The following is a 15,381-nucleotide window of genomic DNA, read 5'->3' as shown; positions in this document are numbered from 1 at the left end:
CTTTGATTTGTGGACACAATGCTGAGGTTCAATAACTACATGAAACTACTGGCTGTGAAAACAAAACAAAAAATCCAAAAGGCTGTTTTTCCAAGTGCCCTCTCCCTCCCCACCCAGGGAAGCTATGTGACAGTGGGATGCCAGTTTCAGAAAGATTCGTCTTACCTTCAACCCTCTGTTTGTCTCTTTGGTCTCTTCTCTTTTCTTCAAGAAAGAAGTTGATCCTAGTGATTTCAGCCCATGCATTAAACAGGAAAAAATAATATATGTATAGAATTCATATTTTTCTAAAGGGAACTTAAAAACTACTTCTACATGTTTGTACAAAACTGGTTTATACCACATGAGCAGAATCACAAGGTTAGCTTTGATACTTTGTTCGTCTTTGTATTCAGTTGTATAGAACTTCCAAATTCAAAATGAGAAGAAAAGCTGTTCTGTAGCAAACCATGTAAGCAATAAATATATTTTAAAACACCCCCCAAAAAATCTGTAAAGATGGGAGAAGTTCTTTTGACATTTAGCATCAGACATATTTGTATCATATCAAATGCTGTTGCTAGTATATTGCTAACCTTAGGTAAATTACAAGTAGCTTAAACGGGGACACCTGTAATATGCTGTATGAAGTTAAATAAATTGTTAAGCTATATAGAAAGTAAATATATATAGTTTGCAATATATATCGTAAACCCCATTTCATTTATAATAAACCTTACTCTTTGGATTAATTGGCCCATAAATTCTGGGAGCTCCAAGGCAGAGCAGCTCCCCATCTAGTCTGCATGTGTATAAGTAGGATGTGTTGACAGGTCAAGAGGCTATGACTGAGATTTAACCGAATATGAAGTGGATGAAAAGGGTTTGCTCAGCAAATTAACAATTGAAATGAAAAGATTAGGTAAGAGATGTAGTTTATTCAAGGATAATAGCAAAGCCGAACTTTTAAAAGTACCAAAAAATGTCTCTTACTGAAATCTTTTGCGTACAAGTGCTGTTTTCAGACCTCAAGAAGGGAGAAAAGGAATGCATATACTGAGATTACCTTCCTCCCAGTAGTGAAAATAATAAAATTATGCCTTCAAATGTAGTCTTCAATTTATTTTTTTACAAAATCTCCCTCCACTTATTTACAAATGAAAAATATTACTACTAGTATAGTCCTGTGTGCTCCAGGATGAAATGAGCTATTGGCTGACTTATTTCAGTGATCTGAGAAGATAATTCCAGGAATTTAAAAGATCTTCATAGTTTGGGCAGAAGTGTTTGAAGAAAAGAAGCAAGTTGTATATTAGACCCATGTAGCTTTTTCCTGTGTTCTTTCCACAGGATCGGGCCATCTTTAGGACAGTGTACACAGGCCACTGTAGAATATGGTGATGCTAATGAAATGGACAGGAGGGGATTTTGGCAATAAGACAGAATATGTGTGCACCTTTCATAGCATGTTTGAAATGATACCATTTTTACAAAATGTATATGTGAGATACACATTTCTGAATTATTAAAGGATTCTTTCTGAAAAATACTTGTTTTAATAGTAATGTAGACATATATCTTCTGTTGGCTACAGTTCATGTTTTTTTTTTTTTTTAAATGGGGACCTTCATTTAATTAAGATTTTCAAAATTGTGTCTCCACAAGGCCTAAAATAAAGTAGATTAAATGTTACCAAAGTTGGTTGGAAGTATTTTTCAGTATTAAAAGCTTACTACTTAACTTTATCTGTGTCACGGTCGACAATGCATTGGATTATATTGGCCTACGTGCCCAAGTACCATAGGAGGATTCATGTAGAAAAGTGTGGGTCTCGCTGCCACCTTTGAATTTAACCGTCTGAACCAGAAAGCTATAGAACCAGAGGTAGGTACTTTTAATTATTCATTTTGCAGTATTAACTTGGTTCAGTTTCTATTGGTCCATCTGTATGTTATGTAGTACCAAGTTAGTATTAAATGGGATCCCAAAAAATTCTACATTATGCACCTGAACAGACTCAAGACTTCATTCTTTCCTTAGAGATTTGAATGGTCTGGGACAGCAGTCGCCAACCAGTGGTCTGTGGACCACTGCTGCTCCGTGGGGTCCGAAAGGTTGGCAGCCGCTGGTTTAAGGAAACCTTTGGAGCAGCGGTTGCCAACCAACCGGCGGACCACTGATGGTCCGTGAGGTCTGAAAGGTTGGCGGCCACTGGTCTAGGACACCTACTCCTTCCCAGAGTTCATCATTAGCCATGCGTTTTGCCCTGGCCCTCTGATGTTCGGAAGATCTTTCTCCTGCACATTGAGCTTGTAGGTTATATTTGAGAAGTGCTATGTTAGGCCAATTGGATATATTTTTCCCTCTGTGAGATTTTCCCTTTGTGACTTCTGGGTCAAATTGGCTTATTATAACTAGACGAAACAAGTTTTTGATTGTCTTGCTTCTTCAGGGTTAGGCTTTGAAAATCAAGCTGTATTCTTCCCTATGCATCATTGGCAGTCACCAACAATAATGACAGCTCATGGTTATCTTGTGACAGTTATCTGCCTATTTTTATAAAAAACAATCTTAGTATGAAGAATGCATCTTGATTTCAGAATCCTTCAGGGCAGAGCAGAACAGTAAGCCTCTTTATTCTGGACACTTGAGTAGGACAGTCATCGTGGGGAGGCACACAGGCTGTAGTTTCTCTTTACAGAGAAGAGTGCTTGTGGAGAATAAGATGAAATAGAAGACACTTTCACATTGTGTTTTCTCTGGGACAACCTGGTCCATAAGAGCAGAAGTCCTAGGATGGTCAAGAGATGTTCCACATGCTGCCAAAATCAAAATATGTTTTTTTTATAAAATATATTCTTACTGATTTCTGAGAGGGAGAGAGTAACATCAGTGATGAGAGAGAGTCATTGATGGGCTGATTCCTGCATGCCCCCTAATGGGGATTGAGCCTGCTGCAACCCAGGCATGTGCCCTTGACTGAAATTCAACCCAGGACCCTTCAGTCCACAGGCCAACGAAGGCTCTATCCACTGAGCCAAATGGGCTAGGGCTCAAAATGTATCTTCATTCTGTGTGAAAGTGAGGATTGCATAGAACCTTTTTTCTTTCCTTTTTGACCAATTTAAATGTTAAAAACTCTACTTGAAGTGAGACAAAAGAAGGCAAGTTTGAACATGAGCATGCCTGACTGGTGGCACGCCAGTTCTTTCTCTCAGCCTCTAGTGGATAGATCCACGCACCCCATTCCTCGCTAAGAGTGGGACAGTAAACCTGCAGTTGTTCCTGACTTTTTAGTTAAGTACAGGTGAAAGTTAGCCCTTTGTTATGATAATTACATAAAGTTTAAGCATGACATGAAATAATGTCGTTTCTTTATCTTTCCTTATACCAATTAGACTCCTTAAAACTGGAATTAAAAACAAACAAAACAGCATTTTCTCTACACATAGGTATCTCAGTTATTACCTTGTACAGGGGTGGGCAAACTTTTTGACTCGAGGGCCACAATGGGTTCTTAAACTGGACCGGAGGGCCGGAACAAAAGCATGGATGGAGTGTTTGTGTCAACTAATATAAATTCAAAGTAAACATCATTACATAAAAGGGTACGGTCTTTTTTTTTTTTTACTTTTATTCATTTCAAACGGGCCGGATCCGGCCCGCGGGCCGTAGTTTGCCCACGGCTGACCTTGTATGTACCTCTAAGTACTAGATTTGAGATTCTGCAATGATTAACCCATATTTTAACTATGTTTCGGTGAATTTGAGTCAATATTTTCTTTGGACACTTAATATGGTGACTTAATTGTCGCTGTTGCTTTACTTTTCTAAGAATAGTGGCTACTGTGGTTCTCTTATGTTCAGAGCCAAAAGTGAGGTCTGTGAAGTCCTCAAATGCCGGCTCTGCCTGCCCTTCAGCTCTGTCTGGAGATATAATTACAGGGCTGGGTTGCCATGGTGCTCCACCAACATGCACTTTTTATTCCCCTGTTGAAGAAGATGCAGGAGATGGTGGGTAGTAATTTGCATTCCTTTCAGAAATAAAAGACAAGTCTTAGTTTCCCAAAAAAAGCTGAAAATATCAAACACTTGAGTTCACAAAACCTAATCGACTAGTTGAGAAATCTAGACCATTTAGCAACTGCATTATTTTGGAAGCATTTTAGATTAATAGGAGTTTTGAGTCAAACCCCAAGCTTACGGAGGTTTTATATAGAATTTTGCCATTAGTGGGTCACTGTAGGAAACTGAGGCCAATATTTTTACTTGAGGGAGGCACAGGAGACCTGGTTCTGAAATTTGGAAATCAGCTTCCAGTTAATATTTTTCCTTTCATCTGGGTACTAAAATAAAGCAAGTCTGCGCTTTGGAACTTGAAATTCTTTTGTGTTTTTGGAGCTAAAGCCAATTTGTTCATATTTACCCTCTTTCCTACTGGTGCCTCTTCTTTAGGCTCTTGGTAATTTTCCTTTAGAATGACAGGAGGAGAAGAGTAGCTGTTCTGTCATCTCAGTATGATCACAGGAAGGAGGCATCTCCTCCCTCCTCCCTCTCCGCCGGCTGGAAGGGAAGGTTCGCAGCAGGCCAGTTCAGAGCCGGCATCTTGTTACTGTCTAGGCTGTCCTTGGCAAAGCAGCTGGTAGCTATTTTCAAACACCTAAATCTACACTGGAGAGCAAGTAATCTAAACTTTGCTAATTACATCTAGTCTTATACATCGGTGCATGTTTAATATTTCAGATATCCACAGAGGATTTGACCTCAGGAAGTACCCGATTGCCCCCTTGGTAAAAGCGAGCCTGCTTTTTCCTATGGCCCTGGGTGGCAGGTCACGACAATGAGCGTGATGTCTGAGGCTGCATTTGCGGCATACTTGGAGCCAGCTCAGACTGGAATTTTCCATTGACTTGAGGCCAAGCACTCGAACATCGGAAGCGACCAGACGCTGGTGTTGGTGGAAAACGTTAGCACTGAGAAGTTCAGTACTACATCCCTGATTGAGAATTTTTGTTTTCACCGAAGGACAGAGGTTGGCCTCTCTGAATCCCATGAAAATGACCAACCTTTAAACCCTGGCAGCTCTGCGATACAATGAAGTGGTAGAGAAACAGTGTTATTGTTATGTGGGCTCTGCAGGGACAGTGTCTAATGGATCGGATAGACTAAAACTTGCTGGGTTGAATTTGCCTTGTGCCCCTCTGTCACTCACGTGTGGGTAGCATGCATGCACATTTCACAGATCCACAGCGAGGGTGGTGAGCACCATATATGAGCCTGTCGTGGGCAGCCCCTCCGTCTGAATGCAGAGGCCTGGGCGAGTTGCAGCATCTTGCCTGTCCCTCTCCTTTAGCTTGCTTAGGAGACCAGCAGGTGGTGAAAGAAGTGTAGGAGGTTGATGGGAAGGCAGAAGACCGACTGCTTGTTGCTCATGTTCCAGAAGAGAGTGATGGTGCTAATAGTAGCAAAAAGAAGTGAAGAGCATGGCATGGGTTCCAGATGTGAAAAGGCCAAGGAGCCCTGAAGTGCAAGATGCCAGCACTTGGAGCCTGAGGTTCACCTGGGGTCTACTTCAGGTCTAAGCTGGGGAGGTGAAGAGAAGGCTCAGTAACAGTGCTCAAATCAACATGTGAAACTATTTACTCTCCCCTTGGAATTTCACATTTTATTACTAAGGCTGTAAGAAATACTAATACTTCCCCTCAGCCCCCACAATGTGGTTCATTGACCAAAAAGTCTGTGTACATCTAGAATAATGGGGAAAATAAACAGATGGGTTGTGCTTAAAACCTATGGGAAGAAGTTTCAGGCCTGATGATTTAGTCACCTTGACGTTGGGCACTCCCACCCTACATGGTAGTAATTGCCAGAGCATTAAAATTGGTGCCGTTTCTTTTACTGGCATTTGAAGCTGCTGTGGTTAGTGTAGCGAGCATTCCAGGACAAAGTGCCGTTTACAGGCCTGTAGTAATTGGGCAAAATGTTTTTAAAATTAAACCTAGAATGTGAAAGTAACAGCAAAGCAATGGCGGCTCCCTTCCTTGTTGAGGGCCCTGCGTGGCAAGCACACTTCCTCCTCCGGACTTCCCACTGGTGTTCCTGCTGTATAGACACCCACCCTTCAGGGACGTTAACTTGAGGCAAAGGTAATATTTGACCCGCTCAGGTCTGGGACCTTCAAGCCTGTGTTGCCATTTACCTAAATAGGGAATCTCCCAGAAGTGGACAGGTGCTCAGTCACCTGTGAGTCCCAGGCCGGAGTCGGGCGTGACAAACCGAGCCCTCGCTCAGGCAGCAGCCCAGGGTGAAGAACAGGAAGTTTCCATGAGTCTTAGCTTCACTCAGGGATAGCAAGTTTGGGGGAAATTCTTTAGTATTCTCAAATAATCTGCTGAATAAGACTACAGAATTGATTGCAGAGCATAGTGTGGTTTATCAGTGACTATTTGCTGTTTTAAGGAAAAGAAATCCGCCTCTTATAGTTATTTTCCTCCTTATAGCTTTCTAATTCCCTTTCTAAAATAACAAAATAATTCAGAATCTAAGATAGGAGTTACGACTAGAGTTTTTAGCTTTAATTGTATACTTATTTAAATGGTGTCTTTAAGATTTCATTTTCATTACTAACATAGAGAAATGCAAAAAGAAATTGTATTTCCTGCAACCGTACTAATCTCACTTATTTAGTAGTTTGGTAGATTGTGTGAGGTTTTTTTTTTTTTTCACATCGACAATCATGTCATCTGTGACTCCATACACTTATTTAGAGCTCTTCTAACTTCTCAGTGAAGGGAATCGGGTTCTTGTGCTACACTCCCAGGGGCTGAAAACCCCGGGGCCCTGAACCTCTGCACCCTGAACCTCTGCGCCAGCTGTCCCGCTGTCGGGCAGGTCTTATTGTTAGAAATCTTGTTCACCTTTGCGTGAGTGGACCTCAGTTGCTCTGTGACAGCCACCCAGAGACTTGACGACAACTGCACATTCCTCCCCAGGCATCTCAGCTCAGGTGACGCAGTTCCATGGTCCTCTTGTGGTGAGACCTGAGGACAATCCCTGATGCTCTGTGGAGAACACAGAATTGAGAAAAGCATCATATGGTGTGATCGGCCAGAGTTGTTATAGAAGAATATAATGATTTTTTTAAAAGTCTGAATGAATAATGCTGAATGGAAAGGTTAGCCAGGGACCATAGAAGTGTTGGAGATGGGTTTTAAAACATATGTAGTCCCACCCCCCCCCACCCCTGCCCGACACACACATTCACACACGTGCTTTGTTTTTGAAAGATTAAAAAACAAACTAGGAGACACATGAATTACTGATTATTTTTAATAATTTTGTGCTGTGGTTTGACCATAGCATTACGAACAAGCAGAAAAAGCTGATTTCATAGCTTTAACAGCACTTAGAGCAACATCTTTCTTTATTGCAATGACAGACCTTAGGCCTAAGAACTACATCACCAGTGCTCAGTTAAAAAGAGGCAGATACACAACAGTTGGAGATCTTTTTTAGTACATAACTGGGAATTATTTTGAAAAGTAAGCACAAATGGCTGTTAAAAAAGACTTTAATGACTTATTATCATAACTCATATGATCAACTTGAAAAGTTCAAATACAGTTGTACTTTTTTAGTAGGCTGCTTTATAATAATTAAATGAACTAAATCTGTGAATAGTATTACATGTTTTAAAACAGCTTCACACTAGACAAATATACAATTAGAAACGTGATTTTTGAAAGCCATGAAATGAAAAATAACATACCAATAAGCACATTAAAATGAACCAGTATCATTAACAATAAAGTTTAAGCCTTAATTAGTTCTGTAGAGAGAAAGCAATGGTGTGGTAACAAATGTTAGTACCTCTGAGTCCAGAACATTCTGTGATGACACCCACCCTCAACAGTTCTCCCCAGAGATTGAACCTGGGGGGGGGGGGTATGGGGGGAAATGTGGTTCCTGACAGCAGTGAGCCCCTGTTTTTAATGCTGAAGCATGGGGAACCCTGCAGCAGACAGTGGGCCAGACAGTGGGGTTGGACAGGAGCAAGAACACACGAGATACCGATCTTTTCATGGATCTTTCAAAACAGATAATAAAAGAAGGGCTGACTTTTAGTTTATTCAGCATTAAGAGCTGCATTGTAGAGGCGTTTTCAGTTTAAGGATGATCTGTAATAATTTGTTTTCTGGCGGGTAAGGGTATGATCCTATTGTGATTTGCAAGATCAGAACATACACCACAGAGCAAATAAAAACCATGGAATTTATTAGAATTAAGATCCTCTAGTGACAGAATACACTGGAAAGGATGCTCACACCCATGTTCAACAGTGGTTTAGTGAGCATGTTGTTATAGGCTCTTTTTATTTTTATTTTGGTAACTTTAGGATATTTGAAGATAAATGCAGAGAGCACAGTCAGACACTAAAAACTGAGCTGGAAGAGAGATGTGACAACATGCAACTGCAAATGTAATCCCTAACCCGTGGCAAAACCTAGTTTATTTTTTTGGATCAAGATCACCATGAGACACCAAAAGGAATGGATATAAGATTCCCAACTCGGGGGGCTGATAGCTAATTCTCTGCTAATATAACCCATAACGACATTTTTTAGAAGAATGGGGTCGCAAGTGGCTTCATTTTCCCTGAGGTATGCTTTCCCTACAAACCCTTCTGTTATTTCACTGGCTCCACAGCTTCAGTTTGTGAAGGAGGAAGGCAGAGAGAGACTCGGGACCCAGATGGTCCCAAATGCCTCCGCACTGAGCAAGGCCCTCCCCTGCAGGCCCACTGACTCTCGATGTAATTTTTGCAATTTTAGCAAAATGTGCACTTTCTCTGGGGTCTGACATCATTATTCTACGCGACATTGATGTCTTCATAAAACAAGTTGAAAAGTCAACTATTTTTTTTTCTAACACTGGTCCAACTGAGCGTTAAGAGCTGAAAAGAAGAAGCATCTAGTGGCAACCAAAAAGCTATGGAATTTTTTTAAACTTATTTTTTTAAAGTGTTTTCACAGCAAAGATGCAACTCTCATTTGCTATACATACGCTGGTCATAAGCTGGCTTGCTTGTTCAGACTTCTTTCCCTTGTGTTATAATATTGGTATTTAATAGGAAAATAAACTACATAGACTTTTATCTGTATGCATCCATTTGCAAATTTCCTTACAAAAGAGGACAAAGCACATAGGCATTCACAAATTCTATGCCATTTCTGTTAAAATTGGTATCTATACATTATATTACAGTATTAACAATGTATGTTCTACCCATTGGGTAGGATATGTGCATAATATATTCAAGTTATATACAGCACCTTACAAATAAAAACGTAAGAAAAGACAAACAACTGAAGAAGCACCATTATCAGTGAGGCACAACAAAGGTGGGAGCGCGGAGTGCGGCAGCGGCGGGGGCTCGGGTCCTACGCCTGCTAAACCCAGAACATGAGACAAGGCAGCTGCTTGAAATCTACTGACATGCAGAGCTCTCCGCAGGACATGGATCCGTGTACGATGCATGTATCATGTGAAGACAGTCTCTGTCTCGCGCTAAGCCCCACCACAGTCCACTTAAACAAGCACACACTGAGGGGGAGGAAGGAAAAGGAGGAAAGGAAGACGGTGCTTTGCTTTCATAGCAAGGCATCCACTCACACACGACGACTTCCGAATGCAGCCAACCCCGAAAGCAGCAGCAGCAGCAGCAGCAGCAGCAGCAGCAAACGGCTGTCTAACCCTGGCAGAAACGATAAACTTGAACTATGCAAAAGATGCAGCACTTTGGGTAGTAACATGGCCTAAGCGGAAATGTAGGGGATCCCCAGGCAGGAGCATGTTTCCCGTTCTCCATCCACCTCTCTGATCTCTAGCAGCTGGCAGCACGGCCTCGGCCCCCTTTAAATCCGTAAAAGTGAGGTGAGCCGCAAAGCTGTGGCCTGGAGTGAAAGCAAAGTTCCTTGATCTGTGACTTGGGTGTGTCACGGTTCGATACAGTGCTCCTCACAGCGAGGAGGGGTTCCTGCCAGCTGCCGCCCAGTCCTGCTACTTTATCTAAATTTGAGGGTAATGGAGGTGAAGGTAAGCAGAGCGGAAGCCTGCGTCCCTGCGCTTCACTGAGGTTGGGGATGCTGGCAGCAAGCAAGGCGGACTTGGGGGACTCTGTCACCGTATGAAGACACAGTGCCAAACACTGGCATAGTTTTGCTTTTAGACACTTAGACACAATCAAAAAGTTAACAAAAACCAAGTATCTTTCCCAGTTTCTTTCCGTCATACACTGCGGAGCTTTCGAAGTTTTAAGAAAAACGAAATGCATAGCAACGAACATGCAGTGAATGTCGCCGTGCTAAGTAGCAGACCTCGAGAAGCAAGCACCCGTGCAGCAGACCAGCCAGGAGGTGGTTCGGAGCATGCAGCAGCCTGAGTGGCCAAGGATGGATGGACTTTCTCCTGAGGGGCAGGGGCTGGACGGGCATCTCCCTTTGCTATGGACCGGTATCTAAAGGCCATCGCACCAGGACTCTTCCTACAAAGGACTTCCTGGAGACAAGAGCCATTAGATGGAAGATACAGGATCACCCCTGTCAGGATGCAGCTACTGGTTGCGGGAGGAAGGCAAGGATGTGCATGGATTCTTCTAGATAACAGAAGCTGTCTGAAAGTAGTTGCCGAAGATAAAGGTGAGGAAGATAAAGGTGGAGAAGATCAAATGGAGATATAAGAAGCTCCAGAAGCACTCATCTGTGTACCACGTTCCCCTGCGGGTGTTGGAAGGCCCCTCTTTCCTTGCCCAGGAGCTCAGTGGCTATCTGTGCACCCTCATGACCAATCTTTGTACGTTTTAAATATTCTTCCCCGCAATCTTGGAATTTCTTGCGGGTTGTGTGCCCGTGTGTATAGGTGATGGGGGAGGCCAGAGGATATGCTTGTCGAGCTTCTTTAACACGGAATTTTGGTTAGAAACACCAAGAATAGTTTAACGTTTTAAATGCATAATTTGTTTAGCACAATCTCTTTGGGATTCGGGACTGCTTCAGTGTCTGAAGAACACGAGACTTTCTGAAAACACAGATACCTGCCTGAGGGCCGTGCTCCTGTCAATGGGACTCAGCACATGCTGGGCGTCATGCTCCAGGCAGCCCCTGGGGCAGGCAAGCCACAGCAGGGTGCTCAGAGTCCCCTTCCCACCAGCTGCTCTTCTGAACTTGCAAGCCTTTGTTTCAACTCTCTACTGAGGTAACCAACCTATCACTGATGATCTCAATCACTGCTTTCTCAACGGGGTGCTCGGGCTCCATAAGCACACAGGCTTCTCCCACCTTAGGCCCCACTGTGCAGGCTGCACCTTCCTCACTCCTCTTTCCATGCCAGGCCAGCGAGGAGCGACAGGTCAGCCAGCACCTTCAAAAGAGCTACTGATCTAAATCACCTTTTCCCTGCGCCAAAGGGAAAGTGACTAATAAGTAAGCTTATGACGTTGGCTTTTAAACTAATTCATTATGGAGGCCTAGCCTCAAGACCATTCACGTTCATGGTTTCAAACGTCTCTGTCTTTAAATAGCTATTTAACTTAAAGGACAATTCTCTAGAGTGGCTGAATGGGAGGAACCTCGCTTTTGAAGGACGATGGCATTTATGTGAATTCAATAATTTTTGCCAATACTGTGGACACCGATAAAAACATTCACATACTTGCAAGATAACTAAGAATCGACAAGTTTCTGACTACAGCTCATTCTTGCAGCAGGAAGGAAAGTGAAGGACTGCAAAACCATGTTGAGCTAGAGTTACAGGGTGGGTTCACCTGCTTTACCAAAATTGCAGGCGAGGTTTGGAATGATGATATCATTAGCTGACCTTGTCATCTTTCATCTGAGGGGACACCTGACCAATAATTTACCCAGCACCTCCACCAGGGGTCCTGACAGGCACAAGTGCTTCCTAACCTTCACCTGACAGGGTGACAAGGCTCCATGCAACAAAGAGTGCCAGCTTCCCTCCAGCACAGGCGTGGGATCCAGGCAGTGAGCTGACCGGGTAGGGGGCCTCCCGGGGCTCTGCCCAGTCTTGGAATTCCCACTGCGGCTCTTAGCACGCACACGTCCCAACAGAGTCTGTATTCTTTCTTTCTAAGAGTTTGGCTAGTTCTGTGGCTGTTACTGGGTGAAATGAATCAATTTAATGAAGAGTCCAATCCTCAAAGTAAAACAAAAACCAGCAGCAGAAAGGAGCAGAAGGCAGGGGACAGGACTTGTAGCTCAGAACAGTCTCTCCAGCTCTCGGCCGACAGCACCAAGTCACCTCACTGACAGATCGTCTGAGACCCACAGACAGACTCAAGCGCGTGTGTTATTCAGCATCAAAACTGCAGCGATCAGTCACTGGGTCATCCTTCCAATCCATTTTGTTACCTGCAGAGGCCAAGGGGACTGACCCACGCAGAGCAGGCGGCGGTGTGGCACTGGTTGAACTTGTTGGCTGGTGCTATTATAAAAGCCAGATGCTCTCTTCCCCAAAAGAAAGCTGTTTCTTTTACATAAGAACACCTTTTGTAAAGATCAGGAATATTAAAACTAAAACTAACAATATTTAAAATTAGTTTCTAGTTGCATTTTAACTGCATGTTGTGCTTTTAATCCTGTGCTTTTGGAGTCGCCCGCCTGCCCTGCCCTGCTGTGGAACTGACCGTCCAGTTCTGGCCACACTGCAAAGGCTGCACGAACTCCCACGGGAGTGTGGGCTGTGAGCACAGCATTCCCCCGAGAATGCTGAGCCCATTTAGTGAAGGGCAATGGCTTGTTATCATGCTCAGCAATGTGGTGTCCTCTGTCCATTCCAGGAGTGTCCAATGAAGAAGTCACTACCAGCATCGCTCACACGCCGAGGCCGGCGGGCTCCATGCGGAGCAACCGCTGAGAGCCCCTCGGGCACTGACCAGCTGTCCAGGACTGAACTGAAGTGTCTAGAAAAGGAGGCTGACAACGGGAATACACTGAGAAGTCACAAATCTCAACAGTATTCAAAATAACCACCTTGCATTTTAAACAATTTATTGCATAAAATTATGTATGAGTCTACTTCATGCTACAGTGAAAAAAAAACACACCTAAGTTACTGAAGAACTGCACTGCTGGAGGGCGAGGGCACCACGATACTGGATGGTCAATGCATGTGTCGGTCACGTTTAACAGAACAGGTGGCCTAGGCTAGCAGAGTAACTCAGCAAGTCCCAAGTGCTGGACCTTCGCATTCCTATCTTATACCCAAATGCCTCCATGTTTCAGACGCCCTGCTCTCTGCGGCAGACTCTCACAGCAGTAACGACCTTCTTGATGTACACAAGTCGGCATGTTAGGCTACGTCCCCAAACATCTTTTCTGGCATGATTACGGGAAGCACTCCAGGGCATTCCTTAGGCCAACTAATAATCCACAGGTGAAAAGACAACATACAGAACATCACATACAACAGTTCCCTCATATATATTTTCAACACTAAGATAGTGCAACTTTTAAAAACACATCATCATAACAACACAAATCAACTCCTTGCATTCATCGAGCTTCCCCACTTTATACCTTGGCACACAAAAACAGGAATTTTGAATCATATTTTTAAAACAAAATAAAAGTTCCACACCTTGGGAGAAAAAGCAAACTGGCCAATTCTTCCCCATGATAATATATAATAATGCTTCCTTCTTTATTTAGTTAATTATAAATTTAAGGCCATTCTGGCCTCTTTCTCTGCAGTCTCCTTTCATAATTAAATAAATCAAATACCTCTGTGTTTTATTTCATGATATAGTCAAAGCACCCCTTTCTCTGTTCCCATGCCCACCCTTTGCCAAAACCACCCCCCTCCCGACGCCTGCCCCAGAATAAACACTGTTGACGGTCAGACCGGATGGAAGTTTGTATTGTTTCAGTCTGGTTTGCATGCAATTCCCCTGAAAGGAATCAGAAACAAAGACCACATTTGCATATTTGGTTTTACTTAGTTGTCGCACGTAAAACTGAACAACACTGTGCCCGGGAGCGGAGGAGCTGAGCAGTCCTCCTCCGTCCTCGGTTTCTTCTTCTCCACTCAAGCGCATGCTGGAGGATCAGACGAGATTCCCAGGCTTCCTGTCCTTGCCCTGGATGGGCACCGCCGTGCTCCCCGCGCTGTCGTGCTGAAGTGGCAGTCTGCCCCCTCTGTGCGTGTTGCTGTGCTGGTGATGGAAGAAAGAGGCTCCTGGGTAGTGGCCCATCACCTCGCTGTAGGTCGGGGGCGGCCCCTCCATTCTCCCGTTACTGCTGCAGGTGCTGGCACTTATGCCCGAATTGCTGCTGGGCGGGCATGGGCCCCCGTTGTACACAGAGATGTCTATCAAATCGCTGTCGAATATGGTCCGGTTGGGCGGGGCCCTCACAGATTCTCGGTTGAGTTCCATCTGCTGTTCGGGGTCCCTGAGCTGCAAGGTGCAGGGCCCCTGGTAAGGAGGCGGCTCCTCCCCGTCAGACAGGGAGATGGTGGGGGGAAGGTCAATCTCGTGCTGCACGTAGGGGTAGGTGGGCTGAAAGCGGCTGAACCGGTCCCTCTGGATAAAGGACGGGGCAGTGAACCTGTCCCGAGACCGCGGGGCATACATGATCTGCCAGGAAAAGAGCAAAGGCTTGAAGACATTCTTGGCTCAATAATGATCACAAACACGATGCTATAAGAACAGCCCCACTTGGTCTGTGTTCTCAACCGTCTGAAATATTTCCCCCTCCAACAAAACAGGGAGAGATTACCCCAGAAAAAAATGTAGTTGTTTTATTCCTCATGAGTTAGACCCCTCACCTTGCCAAACTATAGTTTATCCAAGACGATTCAACAATGGACAATGCGGCTAACTGAAAATTTGGGTTTAATGGGAGTTACTGCATATGCTACGTATGTGTTTCCCACTGGGACAAGTGTGAGTGTGTGTGTGTATATATCCACCCATTGACTTCTCCCACATCATATTTTTAAATTAAAGGCAAAAAAACTATGTTAGTTTTACGTCATTCTATTAAACCTGGAGATGTGGAAATGAATCATGCTGTATTTATAAACTATGCCCCCTTCTGCAGAGCCTCGTTGTTTGCAGCTTATGGGATCACGTAAAGATCAGCGATTCTCAACCTGTTTTCTGTAGGGAGCTCTAGACTAGCACAAATAATCCCTAGGAGACTCTAAAAATCCCCTCCCCCACGTTAAAAACCAAAGTTATAGGCATATGCCTTAATTTAAATGTTATTTCCTAATCTACACTGTCATACATTTGACTTTTCCACCCATTTTGTTGTAATGGCATATTTCCCTCCTCCCCTCTCCCATCACATGGGGCCGAGCAGCCATCTCCAGCCACCCACA

The 15,381-nt window shown here is 43.8% G+C and overlaps 1 protein-coding gene across 9 annotated transcripts in view; it reads right to left on the bottom strand.

The window, feature by feature from the left end:
- Positions 1-7,290: 7,290 nt before the first annotated feature.
- LDLRAD4 (low density lipoprotein receptor class A domain containing 4) overlaps positions 7,291-15,381 on the bottom strand; it is a 337,040-nt gene continuing 328,949 nt past the window's right edge. For all 9 annotated transcript variants that reach the window (XM_070420714.1, XM_070420718.1, XM_070420717.1 and 6 more), the window contains one exon: positions 7,291-14,632. In XM_070420714.1, the coding sequence (XP_070276815.1) occupies positions 14,102-14,632 (531 nt within the window). In that variant the 3' untranslated portion in view covers positions 7,291-14,101. The remainder of the gene's footprint in view (positions 14,633-15,381) is intronic.

Source organism: Myotis yumanensis, unplaced genomic scaffold (genome assembly GCF_028538775.1).
Source record: "Myotis yumanensis isolate MYYU_CA2020_CCGP unplaced genomic scaffold, mMyoYum1.0.hap1 SCAF_7, whole genome shotgun sequence".
NCBI classification, from domain to species: domain Eukaryota; kingdom Metazoa; phylum Chordata; class Mammalia; order Chiroptera; family Vespertilionidae; genus Myotis; species Myotis yumanensis.
This window is presented reverse-complemented; position numbering and strand designations above follow the sequence as displayed.